Source organism: Lipophrys pholis (genome assembly GCF_963383615.2).
Source record: "Lipophrys pholis genome assembly, chromosome: 13".
In the NCBI taxonomy this organism is placed as follows: Eukaryota; Metazoa; Chordata; class Actinopteri; order Blenniiformes; family Blenniidae; genus Lipophrys; species Lipophrys pholis.
Window position 1 is genome coordinate 2,718,502 of NC_137632.1, and position 12,150 is coordinate 2,730,651.

The window sequence follows — 12,150 nt, forward strand, 5'->3', positions numbered from 1 at the left end:
CGCGGAGCCCACCTGTCCGGCCTCGGCTCGGCTCGGCTCGGCTCCGGCTCCTCAGCTGTCTGTCGGCTCGCGCTATGGAGCTGGAATGTGACTTTTCCTGCAAGTCCCTGGTAATGATGGACTCAGCGGCTCAGACACTTGGTGAAAGGAGAAATATTAAAATGAGTCCGGGGCGGCTGCGGGGAGGCCGCTGCACTCACACTCGTGAAAAAACAACCTGGACGCTCGAACCAACAAGCGAAGCTTGAGGGGAATCAGAACCACAGAGCGGCTGGTGAAGTCAGTAAAATGCATCGTTTGATTCATGTTTGTTTTGTTTTTTTGTTATATGATCAATCGAGCGCAGGAACTCTGCAGTCTAATTCAGAGCCTGGAAAAGGTGAGAGTAGGTTTCCATTATGGTTGATTGTGGAGTCACTTCATTAGGCTGCTGCGGCGCGAGCAATGGCCGCTCTTCCAGGACGCGCGTCTCCCTCCTGCTGCAATTGGATGAAAGGTTTCGTCTGGTTGTCTCTTCTTACGGCTGATTGGACGCGCCGGGGTGACAGAGCGCAGTGAGACCGCCCTCTGAGCCTGGAAAAAAAAGGAAACAAACTCCTCCAGAAGTGAGTATCAATCAGAGAGAAGTTCGGGGCGACAGAAAGAGAAAAAGAAAGAGACGGAGTGGAAGGACGAGGAGACGCGTGAAGCGGCAGCTAAACCATATCACCTCTCCAGGACTTGATTTGGTGCGCGTGCAGCCGGGATGGCACAGCCTGCCCACAAAACTTTGACGCGGCGTTACTAAGTCACAGTTGGGATTACTTTGGACACTTGGTGAGTTTTCGCCTCACTGTAAACACTGACTTGTGCGTTTTTATTTTTTTACTTTTTTATTTTTTTAAATTACTATTGTTTTGCTTCACCGCGTCGGACGGACTGAGTGGGTTTTTTGACGCGTCCCCTCCCACTTCGGGTGGATTTGAGAGAAATGAGTGAGAGGAGGCGATCTGCCGCAGCTCTGAGCTCGAGAGCCCACGCTTTTTCCGTGGAAGCCCTGATCGGCTCCAACAAGAAGAGGAAGCTCCGGGGCTGGGAGGAGAAGGAGCTGGAGTTGTCCATGGAGAGCCTCGCCACGGACGGAGAGGATCCGGCGCACTGTCTGGATATGGACCCGGGTCAGTGCGCAGACATGCACAACACCGCTCAAACCGCCCGGATCTCCGTTCTGTCACAACTGCGCGATGCAGACACACAAGTCTAGAGACAAACATGGCTCCACGATCAATGACGCGGCGTGTAAGAACTCAACAGTGTGCACGTGAACCCATGGCCTCTTTTCTTTAAAGCAAGCCACAGATCAATACGCACCATGAACGTGCGTCTTTCAGTTCCTAAACCTGCTTCCTGCAAGTCTCTGCAGTCATTTCTCAGACTGACTGACTCCGACCTGTCACGTCCCCCAAATCTAGTGACAAATAAACAAATCACACACTAAAAATAACAGTTAGGAACAAATTCAATATTTAGCTTTGGTATTTGGTTTGTCATGGCCAATTAGCACGTTTTGACTCCGTACTCGTGGGTTAGTCTGTTAAACAAAGTTTACACGAGTCACCAAACAACACACTAAAAACACAACCAAGCGTAAAGTTGTGCGGAAAGTTAAGAATGACTGCAGGCCTCCAGAGAGGCCCTGAAACACATCGCATCAAAACACTCCAGTCAATCTGACGTATTTCTTTCTCAAAGAGCATCGACTTTAACATAATTTCACTTCTATATATAATAAAAAACAAGTTTTGCTTTCTGTGCAGAAGTGCGCAAACAGCGCCCGCCGTGCGCCATGGCCGTTTCCCTGAGCGCATCCAGAGGCGGTGGTTGTTGTTGTTTTTTAACGCAGTGGCCAGAGGCTTGGATTTGTAAAAAGAAATAAATACATAAAAGTAACTGTAATACATGCCAACAATCACACAAGCTCTTCAATGTTACCACAAACGGCGGCGCAGAGGGAATTACAGGCTTCTCAATCTGAAAATATATGTGCAAAGACCGAAAATCTATTTTTATTGCAATTTATCGAAGTATTCCAAAAAATGACAATGAAACCGTTTTTTTCGCATCTAAAATAATTTGATATATACCACATTCAGTTTTTAAAAGCCTGTTAATTATTAACGTCAATTTTTTGGAATTTCTACTCCAGATTTGCCTTTTTCAGTTAAATCTCGCTCTTATCAGTTCCAATCTTTCCCCATTACTTGTGAAGCTCTTGTCTAGAAAATCACGATGTTTGCTTATATAGATAAATATCCAGGCTGACTCTTTGCATCGAGCGGATGGAGATCAACAAAACCGCTTCAGAAAATAACTTTACTGTCGGATCTTAGATTTTATTCTCTCAGTTCATACTTTACGTCTTTAAAAAAAATAATAATCAAAGATTATGGGTTGTGTCATATTTCACACCAACGTTGTTGGTAAATTAACATAAATGAATTTCAAACAAAATTCAAGCCATTTTTCATGTCACTCATCTTTTAAATGTTTTGGCTTTTGCGAATTGAATGATCTTTATAATTGGTAAAATCCATGAAATTGTAAAATCTTGATATTAAACATTCGTAGCACTGTAAATCTTCCTGGAGCGTTGGAGGCAGACAGGAGCGCTGCTGCTCAGGCGCTTTGAGGCCGACGCTGCTCCGCTGACCCCCGGGGCGCTGCGCCTTTACGCGCCGCTCCTCCCCGCTCTGGACAAACGTCCCACTTGATAGAAAAGCACAAGTGCGTAACAGAGAAGAGGGATAAGTGGATTACTTGGAGATTTTGAGGAGTGCGGTGGTTTTAACTTCAGGGAAGTCTCGCGTCGAGGTTGTTGTTAGTAAAATGGAGAACTTGTCTCCAGTGTGGTGAAACGAGGCGAAACTAAACGTTGATTACAATCAGCTCGTTTGAGGTTGTTTATTTAAAGGTTGGTGAAAATCAAAAGGTTGGACGCTGTTAAACAGGCATACTGTTTTCTGTAAAGTGGGAGAAAGTAGCACAGCGTTTCTTGCTTATAGTTTCTGGCTTCCTGGCTGCGCGTGTGTGAACCAGTTCCCGGGTCGTCTCTTTAGCAGGCAGGCTGCAGGCAGGTCCTGGTCCTGGTCCTGGTCCTGCTCGGGCACAGCTTTGGTGAGTCGGGTGGCGGTGACCGAGAACAGCGAGTTTGTGTGGTCAGATTATGTGGTTCTAGGAGGAATCCTGAGCGGAGTGATTTTATTTTTACTCGACGCTGGAAGCCGGCTGGTCGTATAACAGGTTTATTAGTCTCAAAGACGAGGGCAGGACTGAGAAACACACAGTCTGAACCAACCAGGCTCCTTTTCAACGGTTCACCAGGGCACAGAACTCCTGCTTCCACACACTTATGATATTTATCCAAGAGGAGCACAATTAACGAGTGAAATGACATCTCGTCTATATTTAGGTCTGGATATCAAAGGCCAAACATTTTTATAAGGCCACACTTTGACGCACTGGACTCATTCTGGTTGGCCGCCCTACTTTTCACTCTGCTAATTCAGATGTGTCAAGGCTTAACTAAACTTATCTCTTTCCTTCCCAACACATCTGTACGAAGTGATTCCTCGGTCTGGACATGCAGGCTGACAGAGAACCAGCGGGGCAGAAGGTTTTACTGCGTTCTTGGTGCTTCAGGCTCCATCAGTGAAACAGGTCCCCTCACTGTGTGTATATTAAGTTACTGCAATTTCATGGTTGGAACGTCGCTACTGTCAACTTCACCAATCTGCTGCAAGCTCAATTAAATGACAAAATCACAAAGACAACCTGTAGTCTTTCCCCACTTATTAGAATATTAAAGCTTAGATATTTTTTTTAATTAATTTTCTTTAACTGGGGTGTACAATGCAAACTGTATCTGCTATCTGATTTCCTAAAATTACACCAATTATTTACAAAAAAGAAATACAAATGTTTGAAACATTCAAGCTGGTGCTTTAAATCCCAGCATGATTTATTGATTTTATTTGGAAACCGTTTCGCTGTGAACTTTGGTACATTTCAAGCAATTGTGAGCTTTGAAATGCGATCAAGATCAAGTTAATCCTCTGAGTGACACATCTCGCATGAAAATGGCTGATATTTTACATTAAATTACAATTGTGTACTGAGCTGATTATTGTAGTATGTATTTCCCCCCGAAATGTTTCGCAAAAATCCTTATTTCACGCTCATTTATTGAGGCTTTTAAAGAAGAGAATACATAATTAAATATGCAGATTTATAAATAGAAATTATATAAACCACAAATGTTATGCATACATGATTTTGAAATGGAACATGATTAGACAATATCTATATATTTCAGTAAAAATAATGATGATTTGTCAGCCAGCTTTAGAGCTGCTCCACCTTAATGCCAGAGCAATAAAAAGTGTGAAACGTGACGTGACGCGCAGAGTTGATTAAATTCAGACCAATTAGTAACCAATTCTGCATGTTAGTCTAATTTCAATGAGGCCTGTGTGTGTGTGTGTGTGTGTGTGTGTGTGTGTGTGTGTGTGTGTGTGTGTGTGTGTGTGTGTGTGTGTGTGTGTGTGTGTGTGTGTGTGTGTGTGTGTGTGTGTGTGTGTGTGTGTGTGTGTGTGTGTGATGCTTCCAGCAGACATGATGTTGCTCAATGTGACTTTTCTGCTGCAAATATTCAACCAGTGTTCGGATGTTGATGCCAGAAGTTGCACATGAATTAAATTGTCGTCTTTTAGTGTGATTTTAAGTGCCTAAATATGTCATAATAAGTCCCCATATCTTGATAAGTACTTTTTAAGGAACATGCATTTCTTTGACCTAAAAGTAAACTCAATATTTGAAATAATCTCACATGCTCTTCACCCCACTATTAATCCCTGAAACCAATGATTTCTTGATGTTTGGAAATGTTCTAATGAGCATATGGGTATGATGTCTCCTGTCTGGTAATTCTAAATTAGTCAGAATTGCTCCATTTTAAAAAGCCGAAGAAAAGATACCGTTTAAAAGAAAGAGATGAGTGCAGACTTGGTCCCTTTGACCTCCTGAAGTTGGATTGTATGGACACAGTCACAGTTTGAAGATTTGTTGGGGTTCAGTTCCAAACACTAATAATTTTTACAATTGATAGTGATCCTATTTGTTAACTTCCATGCTTATTCTGTTTGTTTCAATTAATAATTGTGAATCCCCAACAGGCACAGGCATTGCAGATGAGTGCTGCTGGTCTCTGTTCCTGTTGTTGAATCGCAGCTTCATACTGCAGCAGCTTTTACATTTTACTTGTATGAAATGATTGTTATTTTTCTTTTTTTTTTTTAAAAAGGAACATAACACTATTGCTTGTGTCCCTTCTCAAAAAGTACTTTTAGAAAGTGATATTCAGGATTATTCTTTTGTAAATAATACTTTATGTAGCTGGGTAGTGGTATTCAATAGTGTGTCACTAATCTTTAACATTAAAATCATAATAGTATTTTCTACGTCAGAATCGGTGAATTTGTGTCATTCTGGTCAGTTAAACACGTTTCAAAAAGTTTTAATTTACTATAAATGGCACTAAATGTTTTTTAAAAAAGAGTAAAAAGACTTTTGAGGAGTGCCAGGAAACAAACCCCTGCAGAGAGAAAGAGAGTAAATAGTATTAGTCCACATCCCTGTTTCTTATAGAGCCTCTATCTTTCCTCAAGGAGGATCCAACCTGGCAGAGTCCAGCTGAAGAAGCTTTAAAACGCTGCCAGCTCAGATAGATGTTCAGGTTTATTTATTCTGCTCTGTCCTCTTTCTTTTACGTCAACAGCATTTGACAGCATGAGCAGGTAAAGGACGAGAAAGGGAAGCGTAATAACCAGTGGTCCATAGTGCTGCAGTGACACTGAGAAGATCTCCCAAGACGACGATGGAAAGACTCTGTGGTCATCACCCTCCTCCTCCTCCTCCTCCTCCTCCTCCTATCTCCCTCCCTCCCTCCCTCCTTCTTCCTCTTGTTTCCAGCGGGCTTGGCTCGGCCTGAGCTGCCGCGGTTTCGCCTGGGACGCTGTCCAGTCTCTCGGCAGCTCCACATTTGCATAACCATATTTGTGTGCCCTCAGTCTGCCAAGTCCACCTCCTTGTGTCAGGGCCCTCAATAAATAACACATTATTAGATTTTTCTTTTTCCTTTCAAACACATATATATTTTTGGGGTGTTGCTGCTTGGAGGGTTTGTCAGAGATTCAGTGATAAACTATTTCTGAGAGGTGAAATAGGAGCCAGTGTGTGCTGATCTTTTGAGGGTTTTATCTCCTGAAGTGCAGCCTTGAGCTGATATTTAACCTTGAACAGTCACGTCTCAGAAAAATGACATCACAAGTTGAATGACATTACGGATGAAACACAACGATTCTGTATGGAAACATCCTGCAAAATGTTATTTCATGGAAGTGGAGTAGAACAGAAAGCTTCGCACTTTAGGACATTAAAAGGGATAATATGTAAATGAGACACCGCACCTGGAGCTTCTTACTTTAAAAAACTAAAATAGAGATTCACCCTGGAGAGAACAAGCCTGAGACAGATAAATGTCCCTGTTTCCGATGACCTTTGAACTGCTGCTGTGAAACTCTGGACCAAAACAAAGGAAAGAAGTCGTGAAGTCTTCGCTGGTAGAAACCTCTCCTGTAGGTCTGGACCCGTTTCAGGGTGGAAGGAACGTTTTATCTACTCGAACATTGCGACTGCGCTGACGACTTTGAGTGGCCAGTCTATAAAAACTCGGTCCAGCAGCGGCTCTTATCCTGGCAGATTTCATTTGGTGAACGTTTCCCACCGGGATCCTTCATTGTGGTGCCTAATTTCAAATTTAATAATTTCTGCATGGCATTTCAAAGGCGTTACGCAGCATTTATTCTGCTTTTGACACCAGCCCAGAACTCCACGGCGAGCCAAGCTTCTCGGCAGAGCTGCAAGCGGCAGGTGATTTTGGAGTCAGACGGAGGGAACCACTGCTCTTCCTCACTGAGCCAAGTTTCCTGCGTAAAGCCTGAAGCGCATTAATTCCAGTTTCAAGCGCTGCCTTCTCATCTTGTCTTCCCTCATTTTCCCTCCTCAGACTCAGAGGCGAGTCCCGGCTCGGACGGAGAAGGTCTTGCCGAGAGGACGTCGTGTTCCTTCGGCTCGCCCGCCGACCTGGCCCCCGGCCCCTGTGAGCCGTCTCCTCCGGCCTCTATGGAGGAGATCCAGGTGGAGCTGCAGTGCGCGGACCTGTGGAAGCGCTTCCATGACATCGGCACAGAGATGATCATCACCAAGGCGGGCAGGTAGGCACGGGAATGCGCTCACTGTCAGGAACTCCAAGCTCCTGATTAATTTAATTTAATTTAATTTAATTTAGCCACAAAAAAAGAAAAGAAAAAAGAAACTGCGTAAAAAGACGCTTTGCCTGTGACCTGGTCACTGCAGGTTTTTTGGGACTGTGGGAGGAAACCCACGCACACACGGGGAGAACATCCACACAGGCCCCGGGCTGGATTTGAACCCACGACTTTCTTGCTGTGAGGCGAGAGCGCTAACCACTGGGCACTGGCTGTGCTCAGGCCTGAAAACATACGAATGATGCGCCATTTTTAAGGACACACACAGGCACGCACGCTGCACCTCTGTTCTCCGTTAGGACGGTGTTAATGTGTTGCACATGCGGGCCGCAGCGCTTATTCGGCCCGACGTGACTGCAGCTTGTTCCTACAAGGAGAGCTGCTTTTAATTAATCTCCCTAAACATGTTCGGGTGTTTTCTTGGCTCTCCCAGGCCAACAGTCCAAACCCAAAGCAAGCACAGAAGTTGACCTGCGGATCCTGGAGGAAAGAACTTCCCCCCCGGAGCATTCTCCGCTCTCCAATATCCACACTCTCTGTGCGCAACAGAAACCTCGACTTTACGCAAAAGCATCACGATCGCACATTGTCGTTTTTGTGTTGAATGTTTGAAGATTGCAGAAGGCGCATTTATTTCTTATTTAATTCTTATTAAAACACTGTCATGAAAATAGCGCGTTGCTGAATTAATTTCATGATTTTCTGTGGATCAGCGGTAAACAGGCGGTTTCATAATATGATTAATATGTGTCTTTGTACGCATTTGATCGTATCAAAACTATAGAGTAAAACTTTTTTTGTGTGTTTTGTTTAATTTTTTTCTGCATTTCTTGTGTTATGGTGTAGCGACAAACAACTGTATTCTTCAGTCCGAATCTCTTATCAAGCGAAAGAAAAAATAATACACTCATCAGAGGCTAAATACGCACAATTTGAAATATTATTCATATATTATTCTCTAAAGAAGATAGTTGGGCCTATTTACAGCGTATAAATGGCCATATTAGATGTATAACATCTGAAATGCACATTTGATTTCATTTTGTTGCCAAACTTCGTGTGTCAAACGAGGCCAAAGCCTGTTTTTCAGCTCTTCCTGTGAACTCTGACTTCAAATGTAGAATACAGTGTGACGTGGAGCTCCTCTAAACGTTATAGACTACAGTTGGCTGTTTTTATGAATTGGCTTTAAATTGTTAATCAGCTCATAAATAGCGCAACAATCGGTTTGCGCTGAAGCGCAGTGATGGCGGACACGACCATCACCGTGTGTATTTCACGGCCTGCTCATAATAAGCCCATAAATCCAGAAAGAGAGGAGAAGGGAAGCAAGAAAACAGCCCTCTATTCTCATTAGGGCAGGACCGGATTTACGACCTTTAAATGAAAAAAGGGAAAAAAAATACAGCGTTTGATGCGCAAAACGAGGAATTAGTTTGAAACGTTCCCTTCTCCACACACACAGACCATTATTTAATATAGCCAAGGTGCGTTTTATTTTCCTCTAAACGTTGGACTGTGAGTTTCAGGAGTGTCAGAACCCACTGAAGTCTCTCAGGCTGCAGCATCAGAGAGGAGGAGCTCCTTGTATTTTACCACAAAGGCTTTGCATCTTTTTAAATGGGCAAATAAAAGAGCCAAGAGGTCAGAGGTCACAATAACTTGAAGGCACAGTAATAAGCTCCTTAAGGAACAAAACAAGAACAGGGAAGAGAACCTTCAGAACACATTATTATTATTTTTATGTCTTCCTCTAGTATCATCAAACAGTTGAAATTAAATCAGTAAATCAGTGTTTTGCTTTCGAATTGTAGGCTTAAGTGTCGAGATTTAAGACTTGGATTAGACAAAATCCAGAAAATCCTCCAACAGAAAGGAAGTAAAGCTCCAGATGTCAGACCTTCAACTACATATACGGCGACAATGAACAAATCTAAGATGCAAAATGTGGAAAAATATAGGAATGTAAAAAAACGTTTTTACAACTATAACAATTTTTAAAATAGCCTACATCTTTTTTTGCAAAACCATAATTTTATGAAAAGTACCAAATTCGTTTTTTTTTTGTTTTGATCATTTGCATCAGACAGGAGTTGATCTTCAGCAAATAATTTTTCACAATTAGTAAATGCAGGTAATTTCTTTTAGCAGATTGTGAAATATCAGTGATTTGCTTGAAAATGACAATGAAGCGTTTGAAGTGTTTTTATGATCAGTACATGAAGGCAGAAGTAACAGTAATGATCAGTATTACACCATAATGAGGGACCTTATCTCAGAGCGCTCTGTCATTTTTTTTCAGCTTTTAAAATTCATGTAATTGTGATTTTCATTACTGCTCTACTAAAAAGCTCCGTGTGTAATGAAGAATCTATTTGAAAGTATTTTTTCCCCTTTGTCTTCTGAGTCCGCTGAAGTTGAAACATGTTGAAATATACCTTTAGCCATCAGGTCCATGAGCTGAAGATTAAACTGACATCAAATCAATTTTTTGTGATTTTATTTTTGTAAAAAAAAAACCTTGTGAGAGAATTAAAAGCTGATTATTGACTTCTGAATTCATGCTATGAGTCTTTTTTTCATTCATTATAATACGCCACGATGTCGTTAAGCATTATAGGTTTAGCTTTGAGGTTTTTATTCTCCTTGCACCAGAAACTGCATCTAATTTCATTCCCCTGTGCAGAGAAATAAGAATACTACTCCATTTGACTGTTTTAGTTTGTTTCCTGAGCTCCACTCATTTTCATGCCCGAGTTGATCCAGACTCCCCTTTAATCAACACGCCTGCCTTGTCTTCCCCTCAGGAGGATGTTTCCTGCCATGAGAGTGAAGATCGCCGGGCTGGACCCTCATCAGCAGTACTATATCGCCATGGACATCGTGCCTGTGGACAACAAGAGATACAGGTACAGTCACACTCCAGTCAGCCTTCACACTGCGGCTTGTGACAGAAGGCTCACAATACCAGCAGACCTCCACCCACAACTAGAAATCACTTTTCCCACACATTCATTCGTTCCATCAGAGCCACAGTTGAGTTGTGCCAAACATTATGTGTTTTTGGGATGTTTGAATCAGTGGAACTGTACAACTATTCAATAAACTGCTGTATTTCCCTTTTTGAAGAATTCATCTCTTGATCTCAGCTGATTGATGCTTTTTATTCAAAAATAGGAGAAAATCTTCCCTTGGTCCCGTTCAGGGTTCACATACAACTAGTGAGATGACTGTTGTTTATTTCAACATGTATAGCCAATACATACAAGTCATGCATGGATGGATAGACAGTTACAATATTTTGACATGGTACTATTTTTACGGTTCCTATTTGCAAATAAAAAGTCACATTGTAAGAAAACAATAACCCCCACTTGTGATTTCTACTCTAACTGGGGTTTGAATCTCAGTTTTAACAGGAAGAGCAAACAATCTAGATCGCAGTACAAGTTGCAACGACTTTATTAAAAACACTTTATTAAAGGACACGAGTAATCAGCAGTGAATCAGCAATCTTATACAAAATCCGTCTGAAAATATCCCATTTGAAGACATTTTTTTAAACTCAAAGTGGTAAATTCTGTTTTAATTTCAGCAGTTTAGAGCTTTTTTAAACAATATTGTAAACATATAAACCAATTCATTGATAATATGAGCCAAGGACTGAAGTCTTCAACAACACTACACAGCAAAACATAAAAATCCAGTGTTTATTTAACTTTCACAGAGTGGACTCGAACGCTTTTTCTACATTTCTGCAGCTCCACACTCTTCAGGGTGGAACCTTCTAAATAGTTCAGTGTTTAACATTCAGGGTCAGATTTTTAAAGCAGAAAACCAAGTTTACACCAACAAACACGAAGAGTCAGATTATTTTTTTTCACCTAGTAGTTATTAGTTTTACTCCTTAAATCAACACTGTGGGGTTGAAAGGTTCTTTTTCCAAGAATTTCAATTAAATTCTGTGTAAATGGGTGAAATAAAATTGCCTTTCCAAACACATCTTATTGTTTTATTTTCACTCAAAGGTCAAATGTGTAAATATTTCCTATTAAATGAAGATAAATATATATTTTTTATTTTGATAAGCTTAATGTGACGTATTCATCTAAATGCCAGTTTTATTTAGTTTTCAGCCACAGTTGGACTCAAACTGCAGGTATCACATGTTCATGTAAACAATGAAAAAACTTCCGAGCATTTTCAGCCATTGAAGGTTGTTTTTATTTAATGCACAGTCACAATATGGACATTCAAGGCCACAAATAGTATGAGCAGCTTCGTACTGCTGCTGCTGCTGCAGCCGAACAAAGAGCGCCACCACTCTGCTGGCCGAGTACAAACAGTTCCACCTTGCTGGACTCTTCCCACAGTCGTGTCATTTCTCATATTCTCGTTGAACCTAACAGAATTTCGATGAAACAAAGATATTGCGCTTCTTTTCCTATGTCAGATTTCTCATAACTGCTGCTAAAGGCCTTCCAAGCTTCTCCTTGGCAGCACAGAAATCCTAGTTTCTCCCATCATTTACATCAGTGAAGTGTAGCAGGAATGATTAAATCCTGCATGTGCTGGAGGAAGGCTGGCGTATGATGGATCTGCCTGTGGATGCAATAAGACCGATATCCTGGCCCGCAGCGCCAGTCCCTGAAGTCAGAGCCAGAGAGAGGAGATTGAAATGTATTCATCATCTCACTGGCTGAGCAGCGGAGCCAGAGGCTGCCTGTAAATAGGATAACTCTCAACATTCATGTCTAATGACGGAAATGAGGAGTGGGAGAAAAGA

The 12,150-nt window shown here is 41.9% G+C and overlaps 1 protein-coding gene across 2 annotated transcripts in view; it reads left to right on the forward strand.

The window, feature by feature from the left end:
• The first annotated feature begins 602 nt into the window (after positions 1-602).
• Positions 603-12,150, forward strand: part of tbx15 (T-box transcription factor 15) — a 44,726-nt gene continuing 33,178 nt past the window's right edge. Inside the window, exons 1-4 of one of the 2 annotated variants that reach the window (XM_080477938.1) lie at positions 1,132-1,157; positions 5,813-5,927; positions 7,103-7,310; positions 10,172-10,273. In XM_080477938.1, coding sequence (XP_080334064.1) covers positions 5,912-5,927; positions 7,103-7,310; positions 10,172-10,273 — 326 coding nt within the window. In that variant the 5' untranslated portion in view covers positions 1,132-1,157; positions 5,813-5,911. Of the gene's footprint in view, positions 1,158-5,812; positions 5,928-7,102; positions 7,311-10,171; positions 10,274-12,150 lie in introns of both variants that reach the window. The other variant, XM_080477937.1, reaches the window with a different exon arrangement.